The sequence below is a fragment of the Podarcis vaucheri genome (assembly GCF_965113315.1).
Source record: "Podarcis vaucheri genome assembly, chromosome: 10".
Lineage (NCBI taxonomy): Eukaryota > Metazoa > Chordata > Lepidosauria > Squamata > Lacertidae > Podarcis > Podarcis vaucheri.
In genome coordinates, this window is record NC_138748.1 from 56,065,887 (window position 1) to 56,089,822 (window position 23,936).

General features: G+C 43.9%; 1 protein-coding gene across 1 annotated transcript in view; it reads left to right on the top strand.

Annotated features, from left to right (window-relative positions):
• Nucleotides 1-2,018: 2,018 nt before the first annotated feature.
• Nucleotides 2,019-23,936, top strand: part of B4GALNT3 (beta-1,4-N-acetyl-galactosaminyltransferase 3) — a 78,368-nt gene continuing 56,450 nt past the window's right edge. The window contains exon 1 of the mRNA XM_082240431.1: nucleotides 2,019-3,058. Coding sequence (XP_082096557.1) covers nucleotides 2,911-3,058 — 148 coding nt within the window. The 5' untranslated portion in view covers nucleotides 2,019-2,910. The remainder of the gene's footprint in view (nucleotides 3,059-23,936) is intronic.

Here is a 23,936-nt window from a genome sequence, read left to right on the forward strand (position 1 = left end):
AGACAGTTTTTTTGAGGCCATGTATACCATCTTGAGCAACTTGGAATAATAAATAAACCTGGAACAGATGTAAAGTGGGATAATTAGCCATTCAAGGAATAAAGCAGAATATATATCTAAATAAAATAAATAATAAATAAATATAGCGCCACGCTATTCACTTCCTTAGGTGTGGGCACCACTTTGCTCCTGTGAGTTTAGCATCTCGGTTCGAAACACAACCTGCTTTTAGAATACTTGAAGCACATGGCAAATGCAGCGCCTCATTTTGATAGCTGCCACTCCCCTGTTCTTTGAGACCAGCTTTTATTAATGTTTCACTATGCCTGTTCCTAAAGCAGGGCTTTGCAGCCTTTGGTTTTCTGTCCCACAATCACGTTTTAGTTCATGATACTCACAAAGCCAGGGAAGAAGCGCTGGGAACAAGGGTGACGGGAGACCAGTAGACCTCCTGTTCACCAAGAGGGCAATTCATTCCATCTGCTGCCCCTGTGGATCCTACCACCCAAGGCAATTGCCTCACCCCTGCCTGAGTACAAAGTCCCTACATTCAAAGTCACCACATAAGGAGCTCGTGAGACAGTGTGCCATGTCTTGGGAGGGAAGAAGAGAGCCTGAGACTGGCCCATCCTCAGTTTATATCCTGCTACTGCTGTGTGATCTGTGACGTCAGATCGCTAGTGGGTTTTTCCAGAGCTGTGTGGACAAGGCTTAACTTACAGCTTGTTGCCAAGTAACTTGTCCAGGATGAATGGATTTAGGAGCCAGCATGTCCCCTCCTTCCCGTTCCAACCCCACCACTCCCCTAGAATGCCCACTTGGGGAAACTTACACTGGCATAAGATCTCCCAGTCCCAATGAGCAAGCTGAGCCAGCTGGGATGGGGTAGTTACACTGGTATATCTCAGCTAAGCCAGGATTTCGCCACCTGAGCCAAAGTTCCACCACATCCTAAGTCTTTCAGCCTAATGGTTCTGAGCTCAAGATTGCAGCCATAATCTCTGATCTTAGAAATACTTCACCAATATGCTGCAGCATTTGTTTTAATTTGTCCCAATTTGTTTGCCTTGCTAATTTATACATTTGGGGGGGGAGGCTATATAAACTATTAAGTATATAACTGGGCTAATTACTACTACACTGTGGATGTGCCCATTGTTGGTGCATTTTCAAACATGCAACTCTGTGTCTGCTGCAATGAGAACAGCCAAACCTTTATTCCCGCAAACAGACTTGTGTGCTTTAAAGCTTGGGAGAGCAAGTGCCTTGAATCCATACAGGTGGGCAGCATCCATGTCAACAAGCCAAGCTTATTGAATACAATCAAATGATTGCATTTTAGTGTATTTCTTAGAGTTCAGGGATGTGAGGTTGACCTGGCTGCCCCACGTCACCACATTGACAGAACCCACATGATTTACACAGGAGACGTCACCAAATCCACCACCAAATCACATTGAATCCATGGACTGAGCCATGAACATCATGAAGCCAGGGCCACCAGGAGCAAGTCTGTGGACCTGAGGTACGGCTCCTCTGGATTTTTACTAGGGAGATCCACAAAATCTCTAATCACATCAGTAGCCACAGACTGCCCCACAAAAACCGCAGATCCAGTGGTACATGGCACCACAGGGCACTGAGACATGAATCCAGAGCGCAGATCCCTGTGAACCTGTTTATGTTTTATGTATCTTCCCCCTCCAAATGAAACCCATAAAACCAAGGATTTGACTAAGGCTTCGTGGGGATCCCCTATGAAAATTCAGTGGATCCTCAAGGAATCGTTTCCTGGATCTGAAGGATAGAATCTGTGCTTTCTATGACTCAGGTCATGGGCACAAATGGGATGGGATGGCTGCTGTTCTTGTATGACCACATATTAAAAAACCATGAGGATCCATGAGTCAACTTTTTTGTGTGTCATGCACCAAAAGCCATAAGATCCTTGATTTTTACAGCTCAGCCTGTGGAGACTGTTGTGACCTGTGATTTGGTGGTGGGGATAGTATCCCCTGTTTTGTTTTGATCACGTGCATTCAAGAAGTTGACTTGTAGACGACTAAATCCTCCTTAGAGAAGACTGACTGAAATCAGTGGTTGTGTCCAACTTTTAGGTCCAATGATGTCCATGAGTCAACTCCGAGTAGGACTTAGCTGGTTGGATACAACCGGATCCGTGTTTGGGTTTGGTTCGATTTACTGCTTTCAAGGGATATGGCGCGTCCTCAGCCAGAGATTGGCACGAAGGAATCTCGTTCCCCTCAGCCGGTGGGTTGGGTCGGCTGGGGCGGACAGGTGCAGGAAGGGAAAGAAGAGCCTCTGTAACCAGAGGAGGAGACGCGCGGGCTGCCCTCGGAGGTCCCTCCTCCCGGGAGAGACAGCGGGTGTGGGTGTTGCGTTTGCGGGGAAAGAGAGAGAGTGTGAATGAAAAGGGAGAAGACAAGCGGGCTCAGTGCCTGGAAAGGAGGGCGAAGAAAGGTGGGACGAGGGGACTGAAGAGGTGACTGTGGGGAGACAGAGCGCGCGGGAAGGGCCTGGACCGGCCACCCGAAGGAGAAGCGCGAAGGAAGGCACTGAGAAGAAGGTGGCTCCTGGGCTCAGGGAAGGCGGCGCGTCACAGGGCGGAGAGGCTCTCGCGGCGCCGCCGGGGACCTTACCGTCCGGGCTGCTGAGGGAGCAGGACCAGCCCCGTAGTAGTCCGTCCCCCTCGCCGCAACCGGACCTAGCGAGGGAGGGGCGACGACGGCAGCAGCAGCAGAAGTTGAATTTGGGCGGCCCCGCGGCGGTGTGAGGCGAGGCCACTCCGGCGACGCTGTTCCCGCCCGGCCGCGGGGAGGCGGCGGAACGAGAAGCGGCGGCGGCGGGAGCAGCAGCATGGTCTTCCCCGGCGGCTTCGCCTGAGGCGGGATGAAGAGCCGCCCGTCGCAGCTGGGCAAGGTGCTGAGGAGGAGGTTCCGCCTGGTGCTGGTCTTCGGGGTGCTGGCCGTGGCGCTGTGCGCAGCCTACCTGGAGCTGGTGGTCTTGGCCGACGGCGGGGGACACCCCTTGAACCGCAGTGAGTGGAAAGGGGGTCGTTGGGGCTTAGGATTCCCACGCGAAGACTTCAGCCGAGTTTAAAGATCTTAGGAAACAGGCGGGCGTAACCGAGGCGAGAGTGTCTCTGAGCGTGTGCGGAGAGCCTTATCCCGCTCCTGGGGCTCGGGGGTTCCACTGGGGATTAGGGAGAAGGGAACGCGGCTTCCCAAGCAGATTCGGACTCAAGTGCTTCCATCCATTTCTTTTAGAACAGAGCCACAGTGTCAGGTCTGATGGGGCGCAGAGGGAGACAGGTGAGCGTGGGGGAGCAAGGCAGACCGCGCAGCTTCTGCCGACCTCACAATGCTGCTCACTCTGAGGCAGATATCCTGCACGCGCCAGAGTTGCTGTTAGTGAGTTGGTTAAGGGCTGAGAAGTTTCCTGACCTAGAACCTAAAGGCCTAGACTCATAGGATGCAGTGGCGTAGCGTGGGTTGTCAGCACCCGGGGCAGGGCAAGTAATTTGCGCCCCCTAACCCGTGGATTTGCCCCCCCTAACCCTAACCCCCAGATGTTGCGCCTGGTGTGACCGGCCCCCCTGCACCCCCCACGCTACGCCACTGATAGGATGAGAGGATCAGGAGGGAAGCGCACCTCAGTTGTTATCCCAGGCAGAAATGGCTGGCTACCTGGAGTGCTCATTCCAGAGATGGAGTCCTTCACGCTCCCTGACTCAATGGAAAGGGAGTCCATCCTACTGCTCTTCTAGCCAGAGAGAAAAACCATAAGCAGAGGCGTTCTTAAGGGTTGGCCGCATAGCGCCTCTTCTCCCGTGTGCTCCCTGGGCTACTCCTCCACTTCTTTGGGCCTTGGAGGAAGCCACTGGGGGTGTGAAAGGCAACAAAAAGCAAACTTTTTGAGTTTCTGGTCCATGGTCTGGGGGCAGGGGGTGCCAATACATCTCCATGCCAAAGGCGCAAGGGATGGGAGGGCACCATCCAGGTCCTTGCCAAGGGAGCCAAGGTATGCCTCTGACCATAAGGAATAGCCGTAGGGGAAGGTCCATGGTCAGTGTTAGAGTATCTACTTTCATAGAATCATAGCGTTGGAAGGGACCCTGAGGATCATCTAGTCCAACCCTCCAATGCAGCTGTCCCATACTGGGATCGAACCTGCAACCTTGGCATTATCAGTGCCACACTCTAACCAACTGAGCTATCCATGCTCAGGCTTTGGATGCAGAAGGTCCCAGGTTCATTCCTCCAACAGGGCTGGGACTGTCCTCTGCCTGCAACCCTGGAGAGCCGCTGCCAGGCAGTGTGGACAGTACTGAACTCGATGGACCACTGGTCTTACTCAGTCTAAGGGTTAGGGTTAAGCTCTGGACGTCTTAACCAAGCCACTATCTCTCGACCGCTGCCCTCAGTATCTGTAATAGTGTGTTAATAGTACAGACCAGTCCTATAGAGTTCTTGTAAGGGTTGAGGCAAAGGCTGTGTTCACATTACTGGCTAAAAATGCAGCTAAGTTGTTCATTTCCTCAGTTTTGACCCAGCTTGTTATTTTTCTAAGAAATGACAGCATTGGTAGCAGGATAGATATGGATTGTGGCTAATGCCGTGTGCACACCGCTTCCCAAACAAGCGTTGGATGCAGAGTAAATAGGAGTGTGTACACAGCCAATGTATGTAAAATACTGAGCTCAGTAAGTATGTAAATACTAGCTTTATTATATGTGCTGGAACATTGCCTTTAGTCCCCGGACTAACCCATTTGGACAGGACTTGCAAAATTAAGGCTGAAAACCCTATGCCCACTTATCTGGGAGTAAACCCCTTTGAATTCAGCAGGACTCCTGAGTAGAACATGTGTAGGATTGCGCTGTAAATTTAAAGATATCCTTGGGGTTAAAATGCACCTTTGGTGAATCTTTCTCCAAAGAAGCTGCCTAGAAATCATGGCTAGAGAGCATGCAATTAAAGACACATCGAAGACATGGAGAACTGTAGCCAAAAACGTTTTGACTCTGCCCAAGGTTGGAGTTCTCTTCTTGGGAGCCAAATGTACCTTTGGCTAAGGCTAAGCCTTCCTCCAGAAAGGGGCTGTAATTAAAACCTGCCAAGTGAAGACAAGAGATGAATCCTTTCTCATCAGGCAGTGTGAAATTAGTAGGTCCGGAAGAGGCACGTGTTGACAGTTTAGCCATAGGATATAGCAAAGCATGCAGGGATGGTGATTACGATTTCAAACGTCCCACACCACTCAGGACAACTAGAAGGATTTACCGTATTTTTTGCACCATAACACTCACTTTTTTCCTCCTAGAAAGTAAGGGGAAATGTCTGTGCGTGTTATGGAGCGAATGCCTGCAGGTGGCGGGGGGGATCTGCTGCAGTCGTGAGCAGAGGATCCATGGTTCCCCATCCTTCCCTCCTCCGTGGTTACAAAGCATGGATCCACATGGATCCTCAGGATTTTTGCATTGGGCTACTCTACTCCAAACTCACTGTCAGATCACATGTCTGTGGCCACAGCATGAACCACAAAAATCATATATCCACTATTTCGTTTAGAATATTTTTTTCCCTTGTTTTCCTCCTCTAAAAACTATGTGCGTGTTATGGTCTGGTGCGTGTTATAGAGCGAAAAATACGGTACTTACAGCTGGAATTGAAATGGGAGCATCCTATCTCCAAAGTAGGGGGAAATAGATGGTAATTTGCACCTCTCTCTTTTTCTCACATGCACATCCAGAAATGTGGGTGTACTCAAATCTGACAGAATATAGTTGATTGATTCATGTTTGGTTATTTCATTTCTATGCCGCTGAATATATTAACAGTATGAGAGTTGCACAGAAAACCGAAGCAGCAACAGAGAGCTTAGAGAGAAAGTATTGCAAAAATACAGTTACATATAAAAACGTTACATTAATACAAAGTAACGTGTGTGTGTGTGTGTGTGTTTTAAAAGTTGCTTCATCCTTTCACACAGCCATCCCTTTTCATGCATTGCAACCCTTTTAAAAATAGCAAAGCTACTATCGTAAAACACTAGGGAGTAAGCCCATTGGACACAGTGGGACTTATTTCTGGACAACTAATTATGTGTAGGATTGTTCTGCGCAGCTGAACCCGGACAAATTTATTTTCTCCATTGAAACAAGGTTGTCTGAAGGCCATAAAGAGGGCACCATAAATTTGATAGATTCTGCTGCCTCCAGTGCACTTCAGACTATCTGCCAAAACCAGCTTGCTAGAAATCTGGTTATAATGTAAATTCATCATCCTTTAGACTTAGTCAGATGGCCTAAGGTGGATCCTAATGTTTTCCTGGGTTTTTTCATGAAGAGGAAGAAAAAATGGTGGTGGCTTAATTGGAGCTTGTCCATACTGTTATTTAATGTGGGCCTTCCTTCCATTACCACATTTTTCTGTCTATAAGATGCCCCCATGTATAAGACACCCCCTATTTTTGGGGACTCCAATTTAAGAAAATGGGGGGAGATACTATCCGTGTATAAGATGAGCCCGGATTTTGAACATTATTTTAGAGTAAAAAAACCATAGTCTTATACATGGAAAAGTATGGTAATTCTCTGTTAGATGTTCTCCTCCAAATCATTGCATTCTTACACTTTCCCTTCCTTCAGTCTGGATTTTCTCATACCAGGGATACTCTGGAAAGGAGAGGGTAGGACCATCTGGATTGAGGGAGGGGGAAATGTGGGAAGGCAGAGATTTGGAAAAGAACATTGTATGGACAGTGGAGAATTAATGGAGGTACAGGAAGCCTTTTGTCCACATTAAACAACAATATGGATGAGAGCTCAGTGATCCTGAGTTGAAACGTCAGATACTGAATTGCTCTAATGAATGGTTCACAATGTATTTATATCGTAGGCCAACGCCACATTGCAAAAATGGGTTGACTGAATGTGGATTAATATGTGAATTGGTCACAATATGTTTCATAAACCAGTAATTCAAATCATGAACCATGTACCTTTCATTCAGTGTTGCTTGATAAAGTTCTCTTACAATGGGGGGAAACTGGTGGACACAATTAACCCTTTTGCATCTGATAAAGCAGACTGTAGTCCACAAAAGCCTAAACTGGTAATAAATTTGCAAAAAGGTGCTACCAGCTACCCTTTTGGCAATTGTAAAAATTTTACGTTTTTTGCACAGCTGTCAGCTTGTCTACCAGTTAAGACGAGAGCCAGTGAGGTACAGTGGTTAAGAACGGTGGACTCGTAATCTGGTGAACCAAGTTCTCATCCTGACGCATCCTGAGGAAGGGAAAGGAGATTGTGAGTCGCTTTGAGACTCCTTAGGGTTGTGATCAAGCAGGATATCAAATCCAAAATCAAAATCCATGAGATTATACTGTTGGTTGTGGCATAAGAAGAGTGTGTGCTGTATTTATTTACATATTCACATTGTGTGGCAGCAGATAACCTTGTTGCATTTACATCAAAGGTTAGCAGCGAACTGTAGCTCAGTAGCAAGTGAGAAACGTATTACCAATTATCTAATCCAAAAAAGAAGGTGAAGGAGATTGAGGTTCTCCAAACATTTGAATACTGCACTGATTGTGCCTTGGTGAGAATGGGTTCGAGGATTAGTATTTCAAGCTCTATTAGGGTTATATAAGGGCAAACCATGATGGCTTAAAGAAAATTACAACCAAAATATATTTTGGGAAATGTACACTTTTAAATTGCAATAGGTACTTGACAAAAACTAGAGGAAAATTAACTTGTGTGTTTAGTTTATGATTGAGAGGGGGTTTTTTTTAGTGGCTTGTAGAGGTAAACTTTGAGACTGCCAGTGCTACCCTACTACCAATAAAAAAATCTATTTTGAGTTGTAGTAATGAAAAATAAATACTTTTTATTTTATAACTCAGTAAAATTTCCACCTTCTACAGGTACAGGCATGCTCTATGTTTGTTTTCTGCTAAAAAGAGCTGGTCTCAGGCTGAAGGAGACAGAGGATGTTAGGAGTGGAGTTCTTCCAGCGTTTTATTCATTCTCCTTTATTTTTGTTAAATCTTTCTTTATAGTCTCCCAGGTGGAAAACCTAGTGACAACACATAATTGGGTAACAGCCAGCATTTATAACATTGCCTTTGCTGATGCAATAGCCTCCTTCTGCGTTTGTTGTTCTGCATCCCAAAGGTAGATTTTTCTCCAGTAATTTTCCAGAGCTGGAAGTCAGTCTATAGATCATTATTTCCATCTCTGTTTGCAACAGAACACTCACTGTTTAAGTTTCTCTGGAACGTACTTATGGCACATGGGATGCGTGGGATCCCAGCAGGCTCCCCCCCCCCTCAAAAAAAGCTTGGTGCTAGCGTTCACAGCATTACTCTGGATTTTTTACTCCTGTTAACGGAGGAATCCGAGGGCTCCCTTGGGCAAAAAACAAAGACACCAACCAGGACAATTTGGAGCAAAAGAGCAGCCTGTAGGCTTGGTCTTTATTGGAAACTGTGGTGACAGGACTCCCATCCACAACAAGATGAAGCAAAATGGAAGCCCAGAACAAAAGAAGACCCCAACTTTTATTAGTTACTAATCCCCCAAACTACACCCCTAAGACTACATCACAACTACATCACAAAAAGGAGGGGTTGAGGGAGGAGTTGTGGAGGTAACCTGAGTATCTTGTCACCTGGCTGGTTCCTCCTTTCCCCCCTCCCCATGAGTACTTTCCAGGTGACAAAGGGGAGTTTGCAGTTTCCTGCCCCCAGAGGGAAGAGCTGATCATTGTCCTTTGTTCCAGTCTGTGCTGAATCCACTCCCATATGCAAGTTCTTTGTGACCTTGATGGTCTTCTGTCTAGGACCATCAGGGTTGGCATAGCAACTGGGCAGGGCTCCTGTGTATGTGTTGATATGCTCAAGGGATTGTGGCTGCCCTGTATCAAACCTTCCCCATTTTGTAGTCCTTCCTACATGGAGTAAAATAAAAGTGGAACGGTGCAGATCCGATGTATGGTTGATTTTCTATGAATTTATAACAGAAGCGTAGCGTATGTAGTGTGTGAGTGTGTGTGTGTGTGTCAGGTTTGTACAAAATGAATGATGGGGGGGTTCCTGCGACACTCTGGATTATATTCTACTATGGCATTCCTACTTCCACTCACACAAACACCAAAAGACTGAAATATTTGCTTCTAATGGCTTTTGTAAGTGTTCTGCAGCATCTGCAATGGGGTCAACTCATTACTGCTTCACATTTAACATTATGGAATAAGGGGAAGGATCCCATTATGAATTGATAAACTGTTTCATTGGTCCATGAATATCAGAACCAAAATTCCATTCTTCCACCTGGCTACCAAATGTGCCAGACCTCTAGCAAACACAGAAGGCCCAAGGGAGAGGCGAAGTTGTGACTCATATGCACAAGACCAGTATCCAGCCAGTATCTTCTTATTGTAATAATAAAAATAAATATTCCATATTTTAAAATTGGGTTTGCCACTAGGAAATACTGGCAAGGGAGCAGGCATCTGTTCCCCAGTGAGAAAAGATGGGTCTCTATGCCAGGTTTGGGGAGCATGAGAACTGCCTACAGCCCGGGTGCAAGAGGGCATGTAAAGCCTGCTGAATCAATTGCAATCGAAAGGCTGGGATTTTTTTTAAAAAGAGCTGTGTTTATCTGCCAAATTCCCTATTTGATTTTTCAGTTTAAGATTGCTATCTCAAATATCTTTCTTCAGATCTATTTGCTTGTGAGAACTTGCCTTAATGAGTCTTGTGTAGCTACACCTTCCTCCTATGCTTGGTCCTGGATGACTCAGCACTTCTGCTGGAGAAGGTTGGACTGTTTGTATACATATGGAAAAGTTCAAACTCTTAATGCAAGTGTAAGAAGCCTGAAAGAATTGCTACCTCCACCCATTAAACACATCAGATACTGCCGTCTGAGGAGTATTTTGAGGAGCCTGAAATGAATTTGGTCAAAAACAAGAAGCTCTTCTCATATGTTATATTACAGTTATATTTGCATTTAAAAAGCACACCTGCAACCTGCATTGAGCAAAAATGTATGTCTCCCTGACAAATCTGAGGAATTTCATCTGCACGACTGTCAGTGCTCAGAATGATTTGCAATAATCACTTGGCTTGTGCTCAATCCTGTCAAACAGGTAATATTATTTGCATGTTTCAGGAATGGGGATGGAGTGGGCAACCTGGCATTTGAACCCAGGCTGTCTTTCCTAAGGCAGGAGTCACTAGATCCCCTGACTCATCCAAAGAGTGACTAATTTGGGCCTAATTGAAAAATGCCAAACATCTCTGTACAACTTTTGTCTTAATGATTGGAGACTTGGGGCCACTCCAAATTTCTTCATGGAAACTGAAGAACTGTTGTGTAATCTGCAATTAGATTGTCACGTGTGATGGTTATGAGTTTGGGTACCTCACTACATGTTGATTAGCAGGAAAAATACAGCCCATCAGTTTTTCTGCAACAAAATAAAATTAGTGCATATGCTTTTGTCACACATGGCAACCAATAGATATTGCCTGTTGTTGCCTATGCAGAAGTGCTTTCCATGTAGTTACTGTGTAGGGACATAATGGGACACACCATGGTTGCAAAGGTTCTAGCTTCAATGTTCTCTCCCTGCTTGAACATAAAGTCCCCCATACTGTCTAAGATTTATTTTAATCATTATTTACATCAGCATCAGTGTGAATATGGCGAAAGCAATCTAGGATTGTCTTTGTAGCCATCAAAACCAAGGATCAATGTGGGTTTACAAACCATGGTTAGGGGCAAGCCCTGATTAGCTTTAACCATGATTGTAATACAGGGGAAGGGAAACATTTCAATGTGAAAGGGATATGGAAAGCCACATGCAAAATACATGCCTTTGTGTGCTTTAGGTTCCTTCTGTGCAGATTAACATCTTAGGAAACAATCGGAGGGTTGTGCGCCCATCCAAAGAGCCTTGGGGGTAAACTGTGTTGTCAGCAAAATGACAGAAAAGAAAAGGGCCCCTGTCCAAACCTGCTCTCTTCCATCTTTCCACATCTTGTTTCCCTGCATTTTTTATAAGGTATGTGCTATATTTCTCTCTGGCCTGTGACACTCTGAGTATTGCCAAACTTAAGCATAGTGGCAGCTCACCTACAATACAGTCACACCCAGTATGTAAGTCAGTTTGTGGACTCTGTTACGAAGAAAACAAGAGCACATCAGAAAGAGTGCTAATGACTCTTCTAAAGGACCCCTGGGGGCTTTCTCATCCTCGAAGCAGAGCTTAATCACTGCTAACACTAAATGTTTTTATGAACTTACTTGCTAGCACTTCCAATACCCTAAGGTAAAATAGTTTACAGGTTTCACAAAGGCAGAGATAGCCTTTTCCTTTCTAGGTCTTTGTCCTCATCTGTATCATCTCATATCCCCAGAGTATATTGTTATGAGTTTGGGGGGGAGGTAGACCCCCCCATAATCTCTACAGTCAGTAGTTAGAATTTGAGCAAACTCATAAATTCTGGCCAATTCTTCACCCACTTCCCACAATCCTTTCAGTTGCAAAGAGACATTTCGCTCTTTGCAGTCTAAAGGTAAATACAGTTTAAGGCAGTGGTTCTCAAACTTTTTTTCCTCCTAGACCACACTTTCAGAATAAAATTTTACTTGTGCCATTCCGAATTCTTTATTGGTAAGAAACACATTGGAAAACAGAGAAAGAAACAACAACTAGCAGTGCTTGCACACACACACCACACTTTTCTGCTTGATGGGCCTGTGACAGCTACTTTACATTTTCATTGCTTACATGCAGTGGCCCTGTGCAATCTCTCTTTTATTTTAGTGTGCCTGTTTTGCAAGGGTCCCCTTCCAAACACACAAAATCGTGGGTTGTTGTTTTTTCAATTTCAAGAAAATCCAACACGGACTAAAACTTTTGGCCTTTCACATCAGGGGGCGGGGCGCCTTAAATGTGCTTCATTGAGTTGCACCCAGCAAATGTGCACAGAGCTGCACCCAGCAGCCTTGTAGTACAGGTTGAATTAGGATAGAACCCTCCCAGTAGCTACTAAAAGTGAACGAAGTGGAAGTACAGTAGTTCATTCACACAGCCTGCTGTGGTAGATGAGAGTGCAAAAAAAGCAAAAAAAATAATAATCCCACTTGTGTAATATTTTCCAGGACATATTATTTCCATCCACTCAAAGACAGTTTTAGGGTAGTACAACCAGTGCTGTTGCACTGGCCACTGTCCTGCAAGGGGTGCCCAAAAATGCCGTACAATGGACCACGAAATCCTCCTCCCCAATTTTTTGCGTTGCACAGGGTGCCGCTGGAATTTGAGAACCCAAAGCCTGTCACTGCTCCACTTGTGGCCCTTTAACAAAATGTAAACCCCATGACTCTGGGGAATTTGATGAATTAGTGCTTGCATGCTGCACAGGTGACTGGGAACATCTCTGGAGAGTGATGATGTGTGTTAGGTTCACATTTATTTCCACAAGCAAGTTCAGGCAGGAGGATGGCATAGATTGGGTTGGTTTTTACTTACACTGCTGCTTTAACTCTAAGACTGGAGGCATGTGCAGGGCAAGGGTTGTCTGGGCATGTGAATGGGTGGGGATTAAAAAAAACAACAACAGTGGTTGGTGTCCTCCCCCCCCCCCCCGCATGCTTCCTGGTATTTATCATGGCTTTGTTTCCCACACTCTTAAATAAACAGCAAAAGTGCTTGTGGAGTTTTTATTTTGATGATTTACACAAGGTCTACCAGGAAAGCTAAGAAGGAGCGACTCAGGGGGGCGGGGCGGAATCAGAATTAATAGGATGAGGCTTTTTAAATTTTATTTGGCAAGCATTATGAATCAGTGGCTCCAGGCAAAACTTGTCCTCGCTTTGTTCTCTCTGGAAAGTGAGAACAACCCGAAGGTTTTTTTTATCAAGACTTACTTATTATATATTTTTATTTTATTCCATTTATATCCCACCTTTCCTCCAAGGAGTTTGAGGTGGTTTCTATCGTTCTCTTCCCCATTTTTATCCTCACGCCAACCCTGTGAAATAAGTTAGGCTGAAGAGTGAGTGACTGGCCCTTTATCCAGGCATTTAACTCAGCATTGTAGAGTGGTGGCTAAACATAGCCATGTTCATGTAACTTGGTTTGAAGTGAAGCCCCTTCCAATACACCAGGCACCCCCAACTTGGCCCTCCAGCTGTTTTGGGACTACAACTCCCATCATCCCTAGCTAACAGGACCAGTGGTCAGGGATGATGGGAATTGCTGGAGGGCCGAGTTTGGAGATGCCTGCAATACACCTTGAACACAGGATGTTGTGCCCACTGTGTGCACAGGTAAGACTAGCCCCTAAACCTCCTCATGCCCTCCAACATTTCTCTGATGAAAATAGGGATGTCTTAAGGAAAAGCGGAGGGACACGGGTGGCGTTGTGGGTTAAACCACAGAGCCTAGGACTTGCCAATCAGAAGGTCGGCGGTTCGAATCCCCGCGACGGGGTGAGCTCCCGTTGCTCGGTCCCTGCTCCTGCCAACCTAGGAATTCGAAAGCACTTCAAAGTGCAAGTAGATAAATAGGTACCGCTCTGGCGGGAAGGAAAATGGCGTTTCCGTGCACTGCTCTGGTTCGCCAGAAGTGGCTTAGTCATGCTGGCCACATGACCCGGAAGCTGTACGCTGGCTCCCTTGGCCAATAAAACGAGATGAGCGCCGCAACCCCAGAGTCGGTCATGACTGGACCTAATGGTCAGGGGTCCCTTTACCTTTATAAGGAAAAGCCGGGTGAAATCAGAAACTGGGGCAGCTTCACCCAGCCAGATGGGTGGGGTATAAATTATTATTATTATTATTATTATTATTATTATTATTATTATTATTAATTAATTAATTTATGTAAATCCAGGACTGTTCCTGGCAAATAGGAACACTTGGAGGGTCTGATGCCTGAAACCCTCCTCACACATTATTTCTAATAGTGAGTAGATCATCTGGACCCCTCTTGTCTTTCTGTCTTATACTGAGGTCTTAGTCTACACATAAGAATGACTTTCTTATGTTAAGTAGTAAGCAGGGAACTGCCATGACATGAGGCCACCACATTGCTGAAACTAAGCAGGGCCAGGGCTGATCAGTGCCTGCAGGGGTGACTGCTCACCTACACTTTCTTAGGTTGCATGGCATGTAATAAGATAAAGAGTAAATGAATGTTTGTTTGTTTTTACTATAAATATACTATAATAGGATCGCCTTTGGACTTCCATACCCAGTCCTGTGCTTTTTAACTGTAGACTAGAAGAGCCATGGTTGAAATCACTGGCAGGAAGTGCCTTGAAGTCTTTGTCTAGTGGGCTTCATTCCAGATTTCACACAGGCCAGCTTGAAGGCTCAGATCCTGCCAGCCCATTGGAATACTGTCTGCTTTGGCACTCCCTTGGGACTTTGTTTGCTGCCCAGATGCAACACTGTGCCTGGGGGAATGGAACAGAGTAGTTCTGGACAGCCAGATCCCATGTACGACAACATCTTAGAAGCTCTGCAAAATTCCACAAAGTGGCCTTGTTCCAGATTTCCTACCACAGCCGAGCTCCAATGTGGTGCTCAGATGGATCAGTCCTTAAATAAATAATAGTCAAAGCAGGTGTGAATATGAATGAAACATGAAGAGACAGAGGTTAAAATTGATTAATGTCCATTGGGCGAAGCATCAGGCTGTGTGTGACAGAGCATTAAAAACAGTACGAGTAATTTTCTTGAAAAACATGGGACCTTACATATGTTTGAAAGATTACTTACAGAAATGTAAGTTGGAGGCAGGAAAATGGCACTCCCATCTTCATCTTGCAAACTTGCGAAAGGATCTTCACATGATCTGCTTTTCAAGTTTTTATTTATTATTATTGATTGTCACAGTCCCAGGGTCCCAGACCCCCTCGGTGGTCATCCAGCCATCTTTCGCTTTTTTCAGGCACAGACTGGCCTTCCTTCTCGATCTTACCAGAAGAGAGAAGACCTGCTCTTCAAAGGGAGGGAGGGAGGGAGGGGGTGAAAGAAATGAACCCATATAGCACCCTTTGTTGTTTTGTCATGTCCGACTCTTTGTGACCCCATGGACCAGAGCACGCCAGGCACTCCTGTCTTCCACTGCCTCCCGCAGTTTGGTCAAACTCATGTTGGTAGCTTCGAGAACACTGTCCAACTATCTCATCCACTGTCGTCCGCTTCTCTTTGTGTCCTCAGTCTTTCCCAACTGAGGGTGTTTTCCAGGGAGTCTTTTCCTGGGAGCACTCAGCAGTTACAATAACCTCATTTCCTGCCTCCCTAGGAGGCTTACAAGCAATGAGGAGGTTTATGGGTTAGTCTGGATCTTAGCAGCCCCTTTCCAGCCCCACATTTCCTCAGGTGCAGCTATCCTGGCTGGTTGGGCTCCTGTGATGAAGCAGCCCACTGACCTGCTTCTTTTCCACACCGGTGATTAGGCAGACAGCTGTATCTTCTGTTTCTGTTTCTTTTTAGGACAAATAAGGAGCTACAGCAGTACTGGATTAGTATGACTGTTGATAGCTTTTGAACTGAGTGTGTGTCTGTTTTTTTGAGGGTGGAGGCACCTTTATTACAGGGGATGGAAATAGGAATTGGATAGGCTAGTTCAGAGAAAGAAGATGTGACAGTAAAGATATTCCAGTCCTCTCCTCCCTTTCCTTGGTAATCCTGCCAACTGGCCCATATAGATCTTTGTTTTAACATTTGTTTTGGATGTTGTTGTTAGAAGCTGCCTTAAGTTTTGGGGAGGTGGTATATAGATAATTGCTCTAAATCCATGAAAAAATGAAAAAAATGCTGTCGTGTTCAATCAACCCCCTATCTCTTGACACTTCACCTTGTTGCACAAAAGGCAGAGCAAGGAAATCCCATAATTACATGTAGTGCAGGCCAATCAGATATGACAACTTCTTGACGGAGTTGGATTGCCTGGGGCTTATCTGTACCGCCTGGGACTGCTAAGTCATCTTCCTGCAGGGTTGAAAGAACCCTGTACATTTTTAAAGTACAGTCATACCTTGGTTGTCTAACGTCCTGGAACTCGGACGTTTTGGCTCCCAAATGCCGCAAACCCGAAAGTATTGTTCTGGTTTGGGAATGTTTTTTTGGAACCCGAACATCCGACAGGGCTTCCGCAGCTTCCAATGGGCTGCCAATCAGAAGCCTCACTTTGGTTTTCGAACATTTTCCAAGTTGAACGGACTTCCGAAACGGATTCTGTTCGACTTCCAAGATACGACTGTATTTAGGGGGAGGGGGTTATTGGTTTGTTTTGCTTTTGCTTTATTATGTATTTGGTATTTTCATTTTGTATTTTTATGTTGTGAACCATTATTCGGTGCTCTTCGGATGAACATCAGCAGACAAATTTAATGAATAAAGTTTATAAAGTTTATAAACTTAATATATAAACTTAATATTTGAGTATACTGACTGTGAAACTTGAATCAGAATATTTGTGCAGTGCAAAAAGTGTGACAAATAAAACATATATAGATAATAAACAGGTCAAGGAGTTAAAACTTCTTGTTGAAAGTATAGCATACACAGTGCAAACCCAGGTTTGTTGCTGTGCAATGCTTAAAATGGCCCCGAGACCTGCTTCAGGCACAGAGAATGCAAGCTTGTTTCCTTACTTTGTGGTCATGGAAGTAGGTTTATATTTAGCCGGGCAGTCTGTGGGCCTTGCGGGCGGCTCGAAGAAAGAAATAATCTCTCCCAATCATTACCTCACATTGCCTAGCTTCCCAGAGCATTTAAGCTGCCTGGGTGGAAAACTGGGTGATAAATTTAGATGAGATATTTCTTGCCAAGAGCCATGTATCTGACCCGGCCCGGCCTGGTAAGACAGAAAGGGAGAACGACATAAGATCTCCTCTCAGAAAGGAGCTCAAAGTTCTCCAAGTCTTCCATGTTTCCAAATGGAAAAAGAGAGTGCCTTTCTCAAGGACATTAAGAGTCCCATAGGAAAGCCCTTGGGAACAGATTACTGCAGTGGTAGCCTTGTGTTTATAGTGGAATGGCCAAGCTATATCTGTCTTGCATAGCATGGAGTAAATACCTTCTCCATTGAGCTCCCTAAGTATGCCAGCAGGCAGCTGATATGCTTATGTGTGGAATGCTATAGGGCTTTCCTAAAAGAAACCTGACACAGATATAAAGGCCTGCAGTGGCTGTCCTGAACTTCCAAATATTTGGGAGAGGGAAAATAAAATGTAAGGAATCCCAGACAGCAAAGTACCTGGATTCCCTCCTTTCTCGCACACAGTAGCCTTGTTTGCACATCACTTTAAACCATAATTGAAAGCCTGGAACAAACCTTGGCTATAGCTCATGTTGTTGTTATTGTTTAGTCATTTAGTCGTGTCCAACTCTTCATGACACCATGGACCAGAGCATGCCAGGCACTCCTGTCTTCCACTGCCTCCTGCAGTTTGGTCAGACTCATGCTGGTAGCTTTGACAACACTGTCCAACCATCTCGTCCTCTGTCGTCCCCTTCTTCTTGTGCCCTCAGTCTTTCCCAACATCAGGGTCTTTTCCAGGGAGTCTTCTCTTCTCATGAATTGGCCAAAGTATTGGAGCCTCAGCTTCAGGATCTGTCCTTCCAGTGAGCATAGCTCATAGTTTGGAGCAAAACAAGACACGAGCCTGGGAAATGCTAAGGCAAACCATGGTTTATCTCCCAGTAGCATGGGAGGTAGGGAGGAGCAAGGTGGCCATGATTTCCTCCCTGCACAGTGCATGTTCACCTTTAAACCATATTTAAGCATAACTATGGTTTAAAGTGATGTGCTAACTTCACCACTAATATGGGCGTTAGCTTTCAGGGAATTTCAAATGGGGATATGTTCTTAGAGGAAAGATGTATTTCTCCATATCAGCACAGTAGCCCCATTTCATAAGCTTGTATTCAATGAATTTGTATTCATAAATGCATATGCACCCCTGCACAGCTGATTTTAAGTCTGTAAAAAGGGATGTTTCATGGATCTCCCATGAAATATGTAGTTTGACCTATGGCATAAACCTTGTTCTTATAGTTTTCAGTTGCAGCTGTTTGGGAACACTAGTTTCTGTTCTGTCTCTTCCTCCATCTTGTCACTCAGTATTCGTTTCCATATGGCATATGGGACCTGCTTAGTCTTGGGCATACCATACGAAAACCCTCCTACCAGCCATGTCTTATTATTGCCTGTGAAGTGCTTGACTGACACAGGCACACTCCTCCCCCCACCTCTTTCTCAGTCTCAGGCAAGGAGCACTTATCAAGCTTTTGATGGGTGCCAGATGTAACTAATGGGCTGTGTTCAACTTTGTGGAGGTCTGTTGTACATATTTAAAACTTGAGTCCATTAACATTCGCCCTTGAACATATGCATGTGGACTCATCCCTGCCCTCCAATAACAGAGTTTACAGATGGTTTTTACTGTCCCTGATATTTTTTGCTACTTTAAATAATCCCTTTTTTGTTTGAAAGCCAGCTGTGCAGTCCTTTATGCCAGAGCCAAACTCGCTGATGGGTGCAAGTGCAAGGGTGTGGTCTACTAGTCAGAGCAAAGGGATGGATGCCAACACTCCCAGCAGTCTATATTTGGCTTGGCCAGCAATGCGTTGTGGGATTTTAAAGGAAGCCAGTTTACCTCACTCTGGCTGAGCAAGGTTTTTTTTGGGGGGGAAATGTGTTTTTTTAAAAATAAATATGTACTTGTTCATTCTTGGAAGATGCTGTGTTTTAATCTATGCTTAAAAAATGTGAAAGTTTCTTAAGCACAAGGGGTCAGAATCGGTCGATGATGGACTGAAGAGATTCCACGTTAGACAGTAGGGAGCAGATGTTCTAAGACCCTCAACACTGTTGATAGTTTCTGGTTCCTCAACTTCAGTGGTTGAGAAATTACTCAAATATTAGATGTGACGTCTGGAAAATATCTTTTAAAAAGCTACAGAATTTACCAGCTTCTTGGCTTTTATGAGCCTTCAGTCATACAACATGAAATGAAAACAATGAAAAGCTCATTTTTCAAAGGTACACATGTTTACCATGGAAACCTTTAAAGGGTGACTGCAATATGTGTAAGGATGTAAGAAGACAGGGATTTCCATTACAACCTGCCATCATCACAGTTAGAACTGTTTCTGTTCTGCTGCAGTTCTGTTTCCAGCAAATACTGCATTGCTCATTTCATTGACTGCTATTTATCCTACTTTATGTTATGAATTTAATGCAATTAATGATGTAATTTTTTCTCACATCGTTTCTTTTAGTGCAAAGACCGTTCATTTCAATATTTGTTTTAGTGCAAAGAACATTCATTTTAATAATAACATCAAACATTAAAAATTTCCCTATACAGAGCGGCCTACAGATGTCTTGTAAAAGTCAGTTGTTTATTTCCTCGACATCTGACAGGAGCGCATTCCACAGGGTGGGTGCGGCTACTGAGAAGATCTTCCTGGTTCCCTGTAATGAGGGAACCATTGCTCCTCTGCCTGGTTCACACTGAGGGAACCGCTACAAAGCCTCAGAGCTGGACCTCAGTGTCCAGGCTGAACGATGGGGGCAGAGACGCTCCTTCAGGTATACAGGGCTGAAACCATTTAGGGCTTTAAAGGTCAACACTAACACTTTGAATTGTGCTAGGAAACATACTGGGAGCCAATGTTGATTTTTAGGACTGGTGTTATATGGCCCTGGCAGCCATTCCCAGTCATCAGTCTGGCAGCCGTATTCTGGAGTAGTTGATTTCTGAGTCACCTTCAAAGTAGAGCACATTACAGTACTCCAAGTGCTAGATGCAATTAAAATGTGGGGAGTTACATTTTGTTTGTGGACTGGAAAGAACAGCAAGAGTGACTAATAATTGGTACTGTACTTGCTGGATTCAGTTCCATTCCAGACATGGCACGAATAAGCATTGTTTCCACTTCCATTGGAATTCTCCAACATCCCTAGGGATGTGCCACCAAGGCCCAAACAATGGAGCTCTTTGAGTATGTGGATACGTTTTGTTGTTTAGACTCTATGTCACTTCATTTTTTGATAGCTTGTGGCATTTAAGATTTGTGCTTGTAAGAGACAATACAAGTGAACCACAAGGAAAAATACACACAACATCCTCTTAAAGATGCCAGTGAACAAAGAGTTGGAACTATAAGCAGAAAGAGGCAGAAAATCTGAAAAACCCAGTGTAGACATGACGTTGTTCATATGCATACTTCCACAGAAATGGTTCCTAAAACATTTCATTGGAGGCAAACATTACATATGAGCTAGTCCTTAAAGAAGTGTGCTACTTGTTGCTTTGCTAGACATGCATCTGTCTGGCCAGATAATAGCTTCTCCTTCCCAGTTGCAGCACCATGCAATTTTCATTCTAATTAACTAAGGAAAATCCTTTCATTTTCTTTGATGGAGACCAAGGGAGGAACCGTTAGGGTATTTATAACATGAAAAGACATAAAAATATCATTTTTCCAGTTTTCGTCCCAGACATTCTAATCTAAAACCAGAACCCTACAGTAGTTTTATACCATAATGATTAAAAAAAACAAAAACTACCGAAGTTCTGTTTGTTGCACTCCTTTGGAATACTCAAATCTGTGCTCCAGTGGCTGGGATTGTACTGTGGAGAAGTGCCCCCCCCCACTGCTGTGTATGTTTGTAATGGAAGTCTGAGGTGACCACAAGATTTGCCTTGTACCTGCAGCATTTGGAAGAAGCCTAATCTGTTTTGGATCTGCTTGTGTCATTTCATTCAGATTCATTCTGATCTGTTAAATCTAAAGCTCTGTTTTACACACACTATAATGGGGAATCTAAAAACAGTGACAACTTTTTTCCTTTTCACATAAGTGGATGAAATTTGCAGGTAAAGGAGCACCCCTGCCCCAAAGTAAATTAATTACCGGTAATCAAGCAGATGCATTTGGGGGGTTTTGTGTAGAGAACCTTTCAATTGTTCGTTTGTTTAAAGAAAAGTCTTTCAGCTTAAAAAAATAAATAAATTCTGAAGGAAGGATTCCAACCCCTAATCTCTCAAGCTTTGGGTGCTTCTCCAGTCAGTCTGGTTTAATTTCTCAGAAAAAGAAAGTGGGTAATGCATTTAATTTTTTGGAAAAAGCTGAGACCAGAGAACAACTCAGAAGCTTAGGGGGTCTCTGATCCACTTTAAGATGCCTTGAGACACTTTGCCAACAGCACAATCCAACTCAGCAATGTGAGATCATGACTCAAATCACCCTGGCTCACCTTGCTCTTTGGGCTACACACTGAGCCAATGAACACCTCTAGTATTTAAAGGGAGCTTTACTATTTGCAGTTGGGCACAGTAGAGGGGGGGAGCACAGTCGGAATTGCAAATGTATCTGTTTGGCTTTGTATTTTAAAATCCTTCATAGTTGTCATTATTTGCAATTTATTTCTGCTCTTAGTAATAATAAAAAGTGAAAATCTTTCTCTTTGGACATTGGAGACAGGACAAGGATGATGGTACCATTATGACATTTGCAATGTTCATTTCCAATTTCTTTATAAAGAAATCTGCCCTTTAGTATCTGTACATAATTCATATTAAACACTTGCCTATGTTATCAACTTATGGTGTTTTTCTTCTACGTTTCCCCATTCTTCAGTGCTTGTTTGGATTATGTCTGCTGTGATCTGTTTGCATAACAAGGCAAGCAATGAATAAGAAAACAGAAGTAGTAATTTTGCAGCTGTGTATACCAAAGTGAAATAACCTCCGGGAACCTTATTGTGCTTATGGTTTGCACAACCAGCCCAGCAAACTGACCTGGTGGGTGCAGTTTTCCAGTTCAAATACCACAACAGCCTGGCAGAGGCAGAAGGTCCACACGCAAGCTACCTTTTGCATTGAATATGCTGAGCAATTGTAACAAAAGTCTGCCTTGAAGGTAAACTTGCAAGATTAGCAGCTTTTCTTGTGAAAAGTCTCCAGCAAACACCTATTCTCTTTTTGCTCTGTGTAGTCCAGAGTTGCAGGAAAGACGACTTTCATGTACAGGCATTGATAGGTCTGAAACAGCAAGTAGCAAATGACCCATGATCATCTTGACTTGCCAACTTACTTGATACTTCACAAAATCACCTTTTATAAGAAGAGCACTGAGCATAATGACTTCTTATGCCAAAAGCAGTGTGTCCAACTTCGTCTCATTTGACATTGAGACTTTGACTCTGAGTTGACTTATTGTTGTTGGCATGTTGACCAGCAAGTCTGGAGCTATTTGAGACACATGAATGTATTAGTTCTACGCATCACTAGCCCTGAGCAGTGAATTAAAACCAAAAAAAATCCAGCAGTAGAGCTGAATTTTCAGTTTCAGCTCAGATAATTCAGCACTATCAATTGTTTTAAGAAAAGGAAACAGCTGGAGTGTTTTACAAATCCACACTACATACAGGTTTTGTAGCCTCAAGTATGTTTTGTTTTCAAGAATGAAGATGGCTTGGCGTGAGAAAAATATTGCAAGAACAAATATTTATTGCATTGTTACTTAGCAGAATCTATGCACTGCTTGATTAAAGTAAAACCTCTAAGGAGTTTGTAAGAATTAGTAAAATTTATTTGTTTGTTTATTGCTCATTGTTCACCATAAGGTCCCAGGGCAGGATACAGCCTTAAAAAAAATATTGAAAACAATTAAAAACAACTTACAACCATAAAAATAAGGTGTGATAAAATTATAAATAGAAGAGTTAAAAACAATTAAAATGATAATTAAAATTAACAGAAAAAAGAATAAGACACATCAACATCAATGTTTCTGGATAGCCTTGCCTAAACAAAAATGTTTTAAGCAGGCACTGAAAAGAGTATAGTGAAGGCTATTTATTTTCCTTTATTACCATAGGAATGCAGAATGCTTGTGCATGTAAGGGACATTCCACCCATTAAATGTACTAGAAATATTTTATTTGAAGTGGTCACAAATGTGCCAAGGGAAAAAAACCATTTCTGGGTCCTGTGAATATGTAGCAAACTTGCTCACAGCATCATGTGTTTGGGCATGGCCCACGGCCTTTTCAGACCAGAATTTGGAACCTATAAAATTGCAATAAAACCAAATGAGGGTGGAGAGACCAACTGTTCTCTAGGTTTGACCATTTATGCATGCCAGACCATTAGTAAGAAGAGTTGCTGCCAAAATCCTCACGAGAAGTTCAGTCTGGAATAGTACCTTCATCATAATCACCACATTATAAGAAGGGGGGGGGGACCCGGCTGTGTAAACGAGTTTTTAAATGCTCCAACTGCAGTTTCTTTCAACTGGGGTGACTGTGGACCGTGGGCTATAAAGGGTTAATGAGAAATCTCAGCTCCTGAGGTTCTTTCTTTCACATTTTTGTCTGTAGGCAAAGTAGGTTGGTTAGTTGCTAGGTGTGTGCATAGCGTACTTCTGGCTGTGGTACAGTGAACATAGGCTTGGACTGTGGGCAAGTGAGCTGGCAACTTAGGAACCAGGGGCGATAGGGCTAAGTGAATAGTCAAAATCAAAGAGCAAGACAGGAGGCAGAACCAAGGCACAAATGAGGAGGCAAGTCCAAAGTGCTAGCCAGATGTTGAGACAGAGCGATGCAGAAATCACTTGTTGCTCAAGTACTATGGAGGATTTGGTGGGTGTGAAAGAAGTACTTTAAAAAGTAATCTATCCTGACACTTTCAGCATTTGGCTTCCATGTATGTCCATGAGTTCTAGTGTTAGGAAAGAGGGAGTAAAACTTTTCTATATCAACTTTCTCCACACCTTTCATAATTTTATAATGATGTAAGTGTGAGCTGTGAAAATAGGCTCCAGTCCTGTTCTTCTTTGTCTGCAGGCTCAGACACTGGTTCGGCAA